The sequence below is a fragment of the Salvelinus fontinalis genome, chromosome 8 (genome assembly GCF_029448725.1).
Source record: "Salvelinus fontinalis isolate EN_2023a chromosome 8, ASM2944872v1, whole genome shotgun sequence".
NCBI lineage: Eukaryota > Metazoa > Chordata > Actinopteri > Salmoniformes > Salmonidae > Salvelinus > Salvelinus fontinalis.
Genome location: NC_074672.1, coordinates 37,534,465 through 37,548,289, shown reverse-complemented (window position 1 = coordinate 37,548,289; position 13,825 = coordinate 37,534,465). Strand labels below are relative to the sequence as shown.

The 13,825-nt window shown below is 42.6% G+C and overlaps 1 protein-coding gene across 1 annotated transcript in view; it reads right to left on the bottom strand.

The window, feature by feature from the left end:
• The window catches only part of si:dkey-32e6.6 (extracellular matrix protein 2), a 36,709-nt gene that overhangs the window by 18,654 nt on the left and 4,230 nt on the right, over positions 1–13,825 (bottom strand). Inside the window, exons 5-8 of the mRNA XM_055932423.1 lie at positions 8,124–8,239; positions 2,864–2,996; positions 2,364–2,521; positions 2,075–2,214 (exon numbers count right to left, since the gene is read on the bottom strand). Coding sequence (XP_055788398.1) covers positions 2,075–2,214; positions 2,364–2,521; positions 2,864–2,996; positions 8,124–8,239 — 547 coding nt within the window. The remainder of the gene's footprint in view (positions 1–2,074; positions 2,215–2,363; positions 2,522–2,863; positions 2,997–8,123; positions 8,240–13,825) is intronic.

The window sequence follows — 13,825 nt, the reverse complement described above, 5'->3', positions numbered from 1 at the left end:
CACACATACACGCACACACACAAAACACACACACACACACACACACACACACACACACACACACACACACACACACACACACACACACACACACACACACACACACACACACACAATGACACACGAGTATGCACATGCACATGCACATACACACACAAACACATCCCCTGACAGACACAAAGCTCAGTTTATGTGGGAGAACAGAACGACCTGAAGCCCAGGCAGTCTCAGGAGCAAACCAGGATTGGGGTCAATTCCATTTAAATTCAGGAAGCACACGGAAATTACAATTACAATTCTTTTCAATGCTTTTCAATAAGAAACATTTGGAATTGGAATTTGGTTTACTTTCTGAATTGACTGTAATTGAAATGGAATTGACCCCAACCCTGGCTTGGGTGAAATACTGACTCCACTCAATGAAAACATTGTGGACCAAAGTGGGAAAATCAGTCTCCAAGCATTCTGTCAGTATTACTACATTACAAGGTGTGAGAAAAGTCCTCTTTCTTAGGATATTGTGCACTAATTATCGCCAGACACACAAGTCTCTCGCTCTCTCAACAGAGCCCTGCTTGCCACACTGATGCGAGTTGTATTAGTCGGGCCTGTCCTTCATTTACGTTCATAAACCTGTCAGATGGCCAGAACTCTAACCATGTATCTAACCTCTGACCTCTACTAACCCCTACCTACAGTAGGTGCCCTACCCAATTAACCCCTGACCTTATTAACCCATGGGCCCTGATGCTAAACACAGTCAACAGGCATCCAGGAAGTACCTGATAGGTTTATCTGTTTTACATTACGGGTACTTTGGCAACATTATGCAAACACAGTTTCTCTCTGCCTTTCTTCATCCTCCTCCCTTCTGCTCTCTTCCTCCTCCTCCCTTCTGCTCTCTTCCTCCTCCTCCCTTCTGCTCTCTTCATCCTCCTCCCTTCTGCTCTCTTCATCCTCCTCCCTTCTGCTCTCTTCATCCTCCTCCCTTCTGCTCTCTTCCTCCTCCTCCCTTCTGCTCTCTTCATCCTCCTCCCTTCTGCTCTCTTCATCCTCCTCCCTTCTGCTCTCTTCATCCTCCTACCTTCTGCTCTCTTCCTCCTCCTCCCTTCTGCTCTCTTCATCCTCCTCCCTTCTGCTCTCTTCATCCTCCTCCCTTCTGCTCTCTTCATCCTCCTCCCTTCTGCTCTCTTCATCCTCCTCCCTTCTGCTCTCTTCCTCCTCCTCCCTTCTGCTCTCTTCATCCTCCTCCCTTCTGCTCTCTTCATCCTCCTCCCTTCTGCTCTCTTCATCCTCCTCCCTTCTGTTCTGTTCTCTTCTCATCCATTTTCTTGCTGCCTTTTCCCTTTCTACCTTCTTTTCCTCAACACCACTCTCACACACCCTTTCTTTCTCTCTCTCCTCTCTGTGTGTATTTTTTCTCCCGAAGCTCTTGCTGTGGTTCGCAAGGATCCCACGGAGCAAGGGATAAACCCACTGGAATTCACTATATTTAAACAAGACTCTCACACACAACACCCTTTCCTTCCTCCTTCCCTCCTTCCCTTCTTCCCTCCATCACATATTTGTTCTCCTGAGTACACAGGGTCAGTTGTCACAGTCTATCGGACTCACATGCGCGTGCGTGTGTGTGTGTGTAGCTGTCAAGAGAATAATGACAGGTTTGAACCCTGTGTACTGTATAGATGCTTATCTGACTAAACAGCAGGAATTCACACACATACGTGTGTGTACATGAGCACAAGCAGGAGAGTAATGATTTTACATCAAACAGAACGAATCAGGAAAATCTGTGCTGATTCTCAAGCACAGTACACCCTCCGGTGGATGATGTAGGTACTACAAAGCATTCTAGAACAAATGGTGTTTGTTTCATTAATCAATTGTTGATATAGTCCCAAAGTGTTTTGCATGTCAGCAATCAAGTTTTCAAGATATATAACTTTCAAAATTCAGAAATACAGCCGTGTATGATGCTTTTCGTGTCATATGATCCGGCATCAATTCATTTTTGGATGGGTAGGTGAATTGATTGATTGATTCTTTTCTTAATTAATTTCTTAATTGAACTCACGTTAGTTTGACCCAGGCCCGGTTTGAGATGCTGCCCTCATGCAGCAGGTTGTGACTAAGGTCTAAAACTCTCAGTTTGGCCAATTCACTCAGAACCCCCTCTGGTACCTCCTGTAACTGGTTATCACGCATCCTCAGCTCCTACGTGCGCACACACACACACACACACACACACACACACACACACACACACACACACACACACACACACATATTTAGACGCACATAATATAGAAACACACAAGAATGTATTGTAAGAATGTTCTGGATGGTGATGAGGAGACTCTGACCTGTAGGGAGCGGGGCAGGCCGAGGGGGAGGGAGCGGAAGCTGTTCGTGTCCAAGCGCAGGTACTGGACGCTCCTCAGTGGCTTGAAGGTCAAAGGGGACATGTTGCCGTCATGGAAAAGGTTCCCCTCTAGCTCCAGAGACAACAGATGGAACAGACCTGGGACACACACACACACACACACACACACACACACATAAACACCCACACAAAAACACACACACGCACACACACAACACACACACACATACAGATAAACACACACACACATACACACACACACAAACACGCACACACAAACACACACACAGACATACACACATACACAAACTGATACTTATGAGTGTCACAAAGAAGTGTGTGTGTGTGTGTGTGTGTGTGTGTGTGTGTGTGTGTGTGTGTGTATGTGTGTGTGTGTGTGTGTGTGTGTGTGTGTGTGTGTGTGTGTGTGTGTGATATACAGAGGATTAAATCAACCATCGACCTCTCTCAAACACACACCTTTGAAGCTGTAAGGGGTGAGTCTGGTGATCTTGTTGTCATTCATCTTGAGCTCCTCCAGTGACGGTGGCAGCAGTGGGATTCGTGTCAGCTGGTTATCATCTAGGTTAAGCCTCCTCAGCCGGGTCAGATTCTACCAGGGAGTAGAGAAAAAGAAGAGGAGAAAAACACACGGTTTAGATTACTGTTAAAAATGGTCCTTTTCTGGAAATCTAGCTTGACCCTGATCTATATTTAGCGCATGTATTGGTCTGGTCTGGTTGATCTGTACCCAGTGAAAGCAGTGAGCTGTGTCACTCTCCCAGTAACTCTGCCCTGTTCCTCCCGCCTCTGTCATTACTGGATGAACGGATATCATGAAATCATTCATTCTTAAAATAATCTCTTCATCTCAATCCAATTGGCTGTAGTCATGTACTGTATTTCACTTGAACATGTGCGCACACACCACACACACACACACACACACACACACACACACACACACACACACACACACACACACACACACACACACACACACACACTTAGCTGATCTCTTACAGTTTTTGACAATTGCTTACGCGATTTCTGAAACTACGGTTCCTTTTCTCTAGACTCTACCCACAACCCCAAAACACACACACAACCCCAAAACACACACACACACACACATGAAAAACATCACACATCTCGTGTAAAACCAAACACTTACCAAAATGTTTTTGCATCAAAACTCTACACACAAACCAATTGATTAGCTCTTACACACGCCAACTACACACAGATGTGACAAATGTAAAACATTACTCTTGTCTTTTGCAGGTTCAGTGTGCAGTTGGAGTCCACAGTTTGTCATAGCACTCACACGTACATGTATGTGCACAAATATATACAGTATGTATGCATATTCATTATATATTTACCCTAGAAACAGAAATGCAAGGGGGGGAAATAACATGAATTTATTTCTCAAAACACTGTATTTTCATCCAGATTTCAGGATGAACAGTAACAGACAAAACAAATACAGTGGAAGATAAACAAGTAGGCTTGTTACTATAATGAACACAACAATGAGGGTGCATCCTGTCTCCTATTTGGGTCTGGCCACAGCACCTCAACATCACAAGTGATCTCTCTGGCTAAACAGCGGGGGAAGTAGCGTCTGGAGTGGCGTATCCAGCCCTGGCATGTCCCCTTGTCTATGTCCCCACAGGCCTCCTCCGTCGCCTGGAAAAGGGGTATGCGTTGATGAGGTTTCCGATCTTTTACCTTCCAACGCCACGCTGAAAATAACTCTTCTATTGGGTTTAGAAATGGAGAATATGGTGGCAGGTTGAGCATCAGCTTGCGGATGGTCAATTAACCAATTGCAGACCAGGGCAGCCCAGTGGAAACTTACGTTGTCCCAGATGACAACAAACCTGGACTACTCTGGCCCATTCCTCTGGTCATTGGGAATGAGGATATTATGCAGGGTGTCGAGGAAGGTGATAATGTGGGCAGTATCGTAAGGACCAAGAGTGGCATGATGATGAAGGACACTGTTCTGACTAATGGCTACACACATTGTGTTGTTGCCACCACGCTGTCCAGGGACATTGACGATGGCGCGGTGTTTCTTCCCCTGCAGTTTGAGGTTTCTTGTTAAAGCCGACCACATCAACGTAGATGAGCTCATGATGCTCTGCAGCAGCAACTAGTTCCATAACTCTCTGAAACAGACCAGACAAAACATTATTGTACGACAGTATGAATAGACATAGAGCAGTCAATATGTAGCACAATACACTGAAATACAGTACCAATGACAGGATAGTATACCTTACTTGTACGTATTCATAGCGCAGTTGTTTCTCTCTGTCAGAATTAGGCTCAAATGGAACTCTGTAGAGCTGCTTCATACGAATCTGATGGCGTTTCAGGAGACGGACAAGTGTGAATACTCACCCTATTTATGTTACTGAATGTTGTGTTGTCAGTCATGATGTGGTGTTGCAGTTTTCGTAAACGTATGGTGTTGTTTGAAATGACCATATTCACTATGTGTTGTTCTGGCTTTGCTGTGAACAGCCAGTGTCTTCCTCCATTGAAAGATCGTCTAGCAATTCTGCAAAAACAGGATGTGAATGGTTAGGGTCCAAGATTTCTTTCAGTATATAATGAAATGTTACTGTAGTGCTCTAAGTGCTGCAGTGCTGTAAGTACAGTAACATGGTATAGAGGGTAGGTTTACTTACCTGTTCTCATTTCAAAATGTCCGGATGATACTAGCTGCAGTGTAGTAGCTCAAGTTAGGCTGGACCCTCTGCCCAGCCTCCCTGAAACTCAAACCATGGTTGACTACCTAATCAACCAAAGTGGCCCAGATCTCATCTGTGATTGTTTTCCTTCCTCCTCTTCCTTGTCCAACTCCTCGTCCTCATCCCCCTCCTCGTCCTTGTCCGTGTCCTCCTCCTCGTCCTCCTCTTACTCTCACTCCTCTTCCTCTAACTCTCTCTCCAAAATTGGCCTCCATTGTTGTCCAAACCAAGAAACCTAACCTGAAGCCTATTTATAGTGCTCCAGCTCTGATTTCTAAGTGAAGAAATTAGCTATAAGTGTTTTCATATGTGAGCACTGGGTGTAGGTAATCGGTAAATGAGTGTGACATTTTGAATGGCAGTGTTTTCCAAACGAAACACAAGACCTGTTAGTTTTGAATGATGTGTCTAATGTAGAGAAGTGTGTTTAGTGTTTTGCGATAAGTGTGTTTTACAAACGGAGTGTAAAGTAGATAATGTGCTTGCAGTTTTGCAGACTTGGTATGAAGATTAGGTACATGAGTTAATGGTTTCACTGAGAGTGCCTCCAGTACCACTTTTAAGTGTGTAAGAGATTGTGAAAAGCTATAAGAGGAGCCAGTACACCAGAGTGTGCTCCTGCTGTACTCTGTCAGCCAGTTACCAGCTGCTATTATAGAGTATACTGACTCAGCTACTGTCAGCCAGTTACCAGCTGCTATTATAGAGTATACTGACTCAGCTACTGTCAGCCAGTTACCAGCTGTTATTATAGAGTATACTGACTCAGCTACTCTCAGCCAGTTACCAGCTGCTATTATAGAGTATACTGACTCAGCTACTGTCAGCCAGTTACCAGCTGCTATTATAGAGTATACTGACTCAGCTACTCTCAGCCAGTTACCAGCTGTTATTATAGAGTATACTGACTCAGCTACTGTCAACCAGTTACCAGCTGCTATTATAAAATACTGACTCAGCTACTGTCAGCCAGTTACCAGCTGCTATTATAAAATACAGACTCAGCTACTGTCAGCCAGTTACCAGCTGCTATTATAAAATACAGACTCAGCTACTGTCAGCCAGTTACCAGCTGCTATTATAGAGTATACTGACTCAGCTACTCTCAGCCAGTTACCAGCTGCTATTATAAAATACAGACTCAGCTACTGTCAGCCAGTTACCAGCTGCTATTATAGAGTATACTGACTCAGCTACTTTCAGCCAGTTACCAGCTGCTATTATAAAATACTGACTCAGCTACTGTCAGCCAGTTACCAGCTGCTATTATAGAGTATACTGACTCAGCTACTCTCAGCCAGTTACCAACTGCTATTATAAAATACAGACTCAGCTACTGTCAGCCAGTTACCAGCTGCTATTATAGAGTATACTGACTCAGCTACTCTCAGCCAGTTACCAACTGCTATTATAAAATACTGACTCAGCTACTGTCAGCCAGTTACCAGATGCTATTATAGAGTATACTGACTCAGCTACTCTCAGCCAGTTACCAGCTGCTATTATAGAGTATACTGACTCAGCTACTCTCAGCCAGTTACCAGCTGCTATTATAGAGTATACTGACTCAGCTACTGTCAGCCAGTTACCAACTGCTATTATAGAGTATATTGACTCAGTTACTGTCAGACAGTTACCAGCTGTTATTATAGAGTATACTGACTCAGTTACTGTCAGCCAGTTACCAACTGCTATTATAGAGTATACTGACTCAGCTACTGTCAACCAGTTACCAACTGCTATTATAGAGTATACTGACTCAGCTACTGTCAACCAGTTACCACCTGCTATTATAGAGTATATTGACTCAGCTACTGTCAGCCAGTTACCAGCTGTTATTATAGAGTATACTGACTCAGCTACTGTCAGCCAGTTACCAGCTGCTATTATAAAATACAGACTCAGCTACTCTCAGCCAGTTACCAGCTGCTATTATAGAGTATACTGACTCAGCTACTGTCAGCCAGTTACCAGCTGTTATTATAGAGTATACTGACTCAGCTACTCTCAGCCAGTTACCAGCTGCTATTATAGAGTATATTGACTCAGCTACTGTCAGCCAGTTACCAGCTGCTATTATAGAGTATACTGACTCAGCTACTCTCAGCCAGTTACCAGCTGTTATTATAGAGTATACTGACTCAGCTACTGTCAGCCAGTTACCAGCTGCTATTATAGAGTATACTGACTCAGCTACTGTCAGCCAGTTACCAGCTGCTATTATAGAGTATACTGACTCAGCTACTGTCAGCCAGTTACCAGCTGCTATTATAGAGTATACTGACTCAGCTACTCTCAGCCAGTTACCAGCTGCTATTATAGAGTATACTGACTCAGCTACTGTCAGCCAGTTACCAGCTGTTATTATAGAGTATACTGACTCAGCTACTGTCAGCCAGTTACCAGCTGCTATTATAGAGTATACTGACTCAGCTACTCTCAGCCAGTTACCAGCTGCTATTATAGAGTATACTGACTCAGCTACTGTCAGCCAGTTACCAGCTGTTATTATAGAGTATACTGACTCAGCTACTCAGCCAGTTACCAGCTGCTATTATAGAGTATACTGACTCAGCTACTGTCAGCCAGTTACCAGCTGCTATTATAAAATACAGACTCAGCTACTGTCAGCCAGTCACCAGCTGCTATTATAGAGTATATTGACTCAGTTACTGTCAGACAGTTACCAGCTGTTATTATAGAGTATACTGACTCAGCTACTGTCAGCCAGTTACCAGCTGCTATTATAGAGTATACTGACTCAGCTACTGTCAGCCAGTTACCAGCTGCTATTATAAAATACTGACTCAGTTACTGTCAGCCAGTCACCAGCTACTGTTATAGGAATATGCTGACTCATGCAGGACTGCCCTGGTCATTTAGCAGATGCATCTAGAGATCTCGAACTCCCAACTCTTACTCTCCAGCACGTCTATCATACAACATGGTAGGGGTGAAAAGTTGGTGAGACTTACAGAGAAGAGGTGGTGGCTGAGTGAGTCGTCATCCAGTCGGTTTTTGCTCAGATCTATACTCTCCAGGTTGGGAAGACCAGAGAAACCCCGCGAGGCAATAAGACTGATGTTGTTCTCTGTCAGACACACATATAGAGGTACAATCACACTAACATTTACAATAATATACTCACTAATATATACACGTATATACACACTGACATATACACTCTAATATACTGTACATACTAATATATACACTGACATATACACTAATATACACACTGACATATACATTAATATACTCACTAATATATACACTAATATACAGTTGAAGTCAGAAGTTTACATACAACTTAGCCAAATACATTTAAACTCAGTTTTTCACAATTCCTGACATTTAATCCTAGCAAAAATCCCCTGTTTTAGGTTAGTTAGGATCACCACTTTATTTTAAGAATGTTAAATTTCAGAATAATTTACTGATTTAATTTTTTATATCACCTTTATTTAAGGTAGGCCAGTTGAGAACAAGTTCTCATTTACAACTGCGACCTGGCCAAGATAAAGCAAAGCAGTGCGACACAAACAACAACACAGAGTTACACATGGAATAAACAAGCGTACAGTCAATAACACAATAGAAAAAAAAGAATGTTTATATACAGTGTGTGCAAATGGCGTGAGGAGGTAAGGCCATAAATAGGCCATAGTAGCAAGTAATTACAATTTAGCAAATTAACACTGGAGTGATAGATGTGCAAGTAGAAATACTGGTGTGCAAAAGAGCAGAAAAGTAAATAAAACAATGTGGGGATGAGGTAGGTAGATTGGATGGCCAATTTACAGATGGGCTATGTACAGCTGCAGCGATTGGTTAGCCGCTCGGATAGCTGATGTTTAAAGTTAGTGAGGGAAATATAAGTCTCCAGCTTCAGCGATTTTTGCAATTCGTTCCAATCATTGGCAGCAGAAAACTGGAAGGAAAGGCAGCCAAAGGAGGTGTTGGCTTTGGGGATGACCAGTGAGATATACCTGCTGGAGCACGTGCTATTGGTGGGTGTCGTTATCGTCACCAGTGAGCTGAGATAAGGCGGAGCTTTACCTTTTAAAAATAGTAGAGTGAATGGTTTATTTCAGCTTTTATTTCTTTCATCACATTCCAAGTGGGTCAGAAGTTTACATACACTCAAATAGTATTTGGTAGCATTGCCTTTAAATTGTTTAACTTGGGCTGGTGTAACTGAGTCATTGTTTGTAGGCCTCCTTGCTCGCACACGCTTTTTCAGTTCTGCCCAAAAGTTTCCTATAGGATTGAGGTCTGGGCTTTGTGATGGCCACTCCGATACCTTGACTTTGTTGTCCTTAAGCCATTTTGCCACAACTTTGGAAGTATGCTTGGGGTCATTGTCCATTTGGAAGACCAATTTGCGACCAAGCTTTAACTTCCTGACTGATTTCTTCAGATGTTTCTTCAATATATCCACATCATTTTCCTTCCTCATGAAGCCATCTATTTTGTGAGGTGCACCAGTCCCTCCTGCAGCAAAGCACCCCCACAACATGATGCTGACAGCCCCGTGCTTCAGGGTTGGGATGGTGTTCTTCGGCTTGCTAGCCTCCCCTTTTTTCCTCCAAACATAACAATGGTCATTATGGCCAAACAGTTCTATTTTTGCTTCATCAGACCAGAGGACATTTCTCCAAAAAGTACAATCTTTGTCCCCATGTGCAGTTACAAACCGTAGTCTGGCTTTTTAATGGCGGTTTTGGAGCAGTGGCTTCTTCCTTGCTGAGCGGCCTTTCAGGTTATGTCGACATAGGACTCGTTTTACTGTGGATATAGATACTTTTGTACCTGTTTCCTCCAGCATCTTCACAAGGTCCTTTGCTGTTGTTCTGGGATTGATTTGCACTTTTCACACCAAAGTACGTTCATCTCTAGGAAACAGAACTGCGCGGTATGACAGCTGCGTGGTCCCATGGTGTTTATACTTGTGTACTATTGTTTGTACAGATGAACGTGGCACCTTCAGGCGTTTGGAAATTGCCCCCAAGGATGAACCAGACTTGTGGAGGTCTACAATTCATTTTCTGAGGTCTTGGCTGATTTCTCTTGATTTTCCCATGATGTCAAGCAAAGAGGGACTGAGTTTGAAGGTAGGCCTTGAAATACATCCACAGGTACACCTCCAATTGACTCAAATTATGTCAATTAGCCTATCAGAAGCTTCTAAAGCCATTAAATAATTTTCTGGAATTTTCCAAGCTGTTTAAAGGCACAGTCAACTTAGTGTATGTAAACTTCTGACCCACTGGAATTGTGATACAGTGAGTTGTAAGTGAAATACACACTCCTTCCGTGGCCTCCAACTGCTCTTAAATGCAAGTAAAACTAAATGCATGCTCTTCAACCGATCGCTGCCCGCACCCACCCGCCCATCTAGCATCACTACTCTGGATGGTTCTGACTTAGAATATGTGGTCAACTACAAATACCTAGGTGTCTGGTTAGACTGTGTCATGACGTTGCCCTCTTTGGGTATAGCGTGACTACCCCTCTCTCTCTCGCCTACACCCAGGCTACTGTTATCTCAGGTCGTAAATTCCTGGAGGAGACTCTCTTCCTCATGGCCAGACAGTATAGAGAGAGAGAAGGTTTCACAGGAGAACAAAGTAACTTCTTCTCCAGCATAGAACTTGAGAACTGAACAATGTACATGTTTTGTAGAAGGTGTACACGGTCGGGGAAGAATCCAGCTACGACCGGGCCATTTCGTTTAATGTTTGTGAAACTCATGAGAGACAATATAGCCACATTACCATAACTCTGTTTCTACAAGAGTCTCGGTTATGAGGCTTGCATCTAAATGTTGTATAAAATGAATGAGTAAAGATGAAACTATTTGTGAAATGATGTAATATGATTATAAACTGTTTCATGAAAGGGAACCCAATTCCCTTTAAAGTTAACTAAGTCATTGGCCCGCCCCATGAGCACAGATATTGATCTGGCGTCATGGGACAGCCTTTTTCTGCTCTCCGAATATAACCACCACCTGGAGAATCATCTTCAGACCAGCTTACCTCAATAACCGAGAGGGCTAAAGTTTGAGAAGATTGCTGAATTCTTAACCATACCACGAGACTATCGATACTGACAGAATAAGAACAAATCTTTGATGCTAATTACTAGGCTGCAGCTAGGAATTCTATACCATTGAATGCGAAGACCGACAACCGCCGAAACATCTATTCTACAAGAATGTTTCTGAAATGGGACTCTAAAGTAACCATTCTAACCACGAGAGACGATCAGACGAACTCTCCAACAGAAAGACAAGACGATTCCAACAGAGATCACGACGACACACTGAGCGTAAATATATATTGATTGCAGTTATTCCCGAATGAGTGAGCGTTCATGTGCAAAGGATTAGCATTTTAATTAATATAGTTATCAAGTGTGTAGTGACTCATTTGCATAATTCCTGCCTTTCTCAGTCAACCCCCACTTCCCTTTTGTCCACCAAGCCACCATACCGGTTTATCCCACTAGGGAAACTCCACTATCATTTCCTTGTAACCATATATACTGTTTGTTTATGCATTTCTGCGATTATTTAGTTAGTAAATAAATGATTTAAGACAATTGATGTTTGGATGATTCATAGTGAAGACTGGGTTCATACAGATAACCAACAATTTACGACGTTTGGAATGAGACTAACATGAGGTAAAGAACAATTCATTAATTAGAAAACGAATTGATCAGATATTAAAATATGTGAAAGTTATATTAGGAAAATTATAACTTTGTTATCTGAATATTTTCCTTGGTGCCCCGACTTCCTAGTTAATTACATTTACATGATTAAGTTAGTTTAATCACGTAATAATAATTACAGAGAATTTATTTGATAAAAATAAGTCTTCATTTTAATGATGCCAAAGACACGACAACTGTAAAATTTCCTTCCAGACTCACATTAAGCATCTCCAATCCAAAATGAAATCTATAATCGGCTTCCTATTTCACAACAAAGCATCCTTCACTCATGCTGCCAAATATACCCTCGTAAAACTTACTATCCTACCGATCCTTGACTTCGGCGATGTCATTTACAAAATAGCTTCCAACACTCTACTCAGCAAACTGGATGTAGGCTATCACAGTGCCATCCGTTTTATCACCAAAGCCCCATATACTACCCACCACTGCGACCAGTATGCTCTCGTTGGCTGGCCCTCGTTTCATATTCGTTGCCAAACCCACTGGCTCCAGGTCATCTATAAGTCTTTGTTAGGTAAAGCCCCGCCTTATCTCAGCTCACTGGTCACCATAGCAGCACCCACCCGTAGCACGCACTCCAGCAGATAATTTCACTGGTCATCCCCATAGCCAACTCCTCCTTTGGCCACCTTTCCTTCCAGTTCTCTGCTGCCAATGACTGGAACAAATTGCAGAAATCACTGAAGCTGGAGTCTTAAATCTCCCTCACTAGCTTTAAGCGTCAGCTGTCAGAGCAGCTTACCGATCATTGCACCTGTACACAGCCCATCTGTAAATAGCCCACCCAACTACCTCATTCCCATGTTATTTATTTTTTTGCTCCTTTGCACCCTAGTATCTCTACTTGCACATCTATCACTGTTGCTAAATTGTAATTATTTCGCCACTATGGCTTATTTATTGCCTTACCTCCCTAATTTGACTATATTTGCACACAGTGTGTATGGATTTTTATATTGTGTTATTGACTGTACGTTTGTTTATTCCATCTGTTACCTGTGTTGTTTGTGTCGCACTGCTTTTATTTATCTTGGCCAGGTCGCAGTTGTAATTGAGAACTTGTTCTCAACTAGCCTACCTGGTTAAATAAAGGTGAAATAAAAATGAAATAAAAAAATTATCTGTCTGTAAACAATTGTTGGAAAAATGACTTGTGTCATGCACAAAGTAGATGTCCTAACCGACTTGCCAAAACTATAGTTTGTTAAAACTTCTTATGGCTGCAGTCCCGTTAACGGGATCGATATGACAACAGCCGGTCGAAGTGCAGGGCGCCAAATTCAAAAAACAAAAATCTCATAATTAAAATTCCTCAGACATTCATGTGTCTTATATCATTTTAAAGGTAATCTTGTTGTTAATCCCACCAAAGTGTCCGATTTCAAATAGGCTTTTCAGCGAAAGCACTACAAACGATTATGTTAGGTCACCACAAAACCACAATAATCACAGCCATTTTTTCCAGCTAAAGATAGCTTCACAAAAACCAGAATAGAGATAAAATGAATCACTAACCTTCGATTATTTTCATCAGATGACACTCATAGGACTTCATGTTACACAATACATGCATGTTTTGTTTGATTAAATTCATATTTATATAAATAAATCTGAGTTTACATTGAGGCGACCAGATTCACTAGTGGCAAAAACATCAAGTGACTTTGCATAGCCACATCGTTTCAACAGAAATACTCATAAATATAGATGATAATACAAGTCTCCTGGGTGGCGCAGTGGTCTAGGGCACTGCATCGCAGTGCTAGCTGCGCCACCAGAGTCTCTGGGTTCGCGCCCAGGCTGGGCTGGGTTCGCGCCCAGGCTCTGTCGCAACCGGGAGGTCCGTGGGGCGACGCACAATTGGCATAGCGTCGTCCGGGTTAGGGAGGGTTTGGCCGGTAGGGATATCCTTGTCTCAGTATGTAAAATG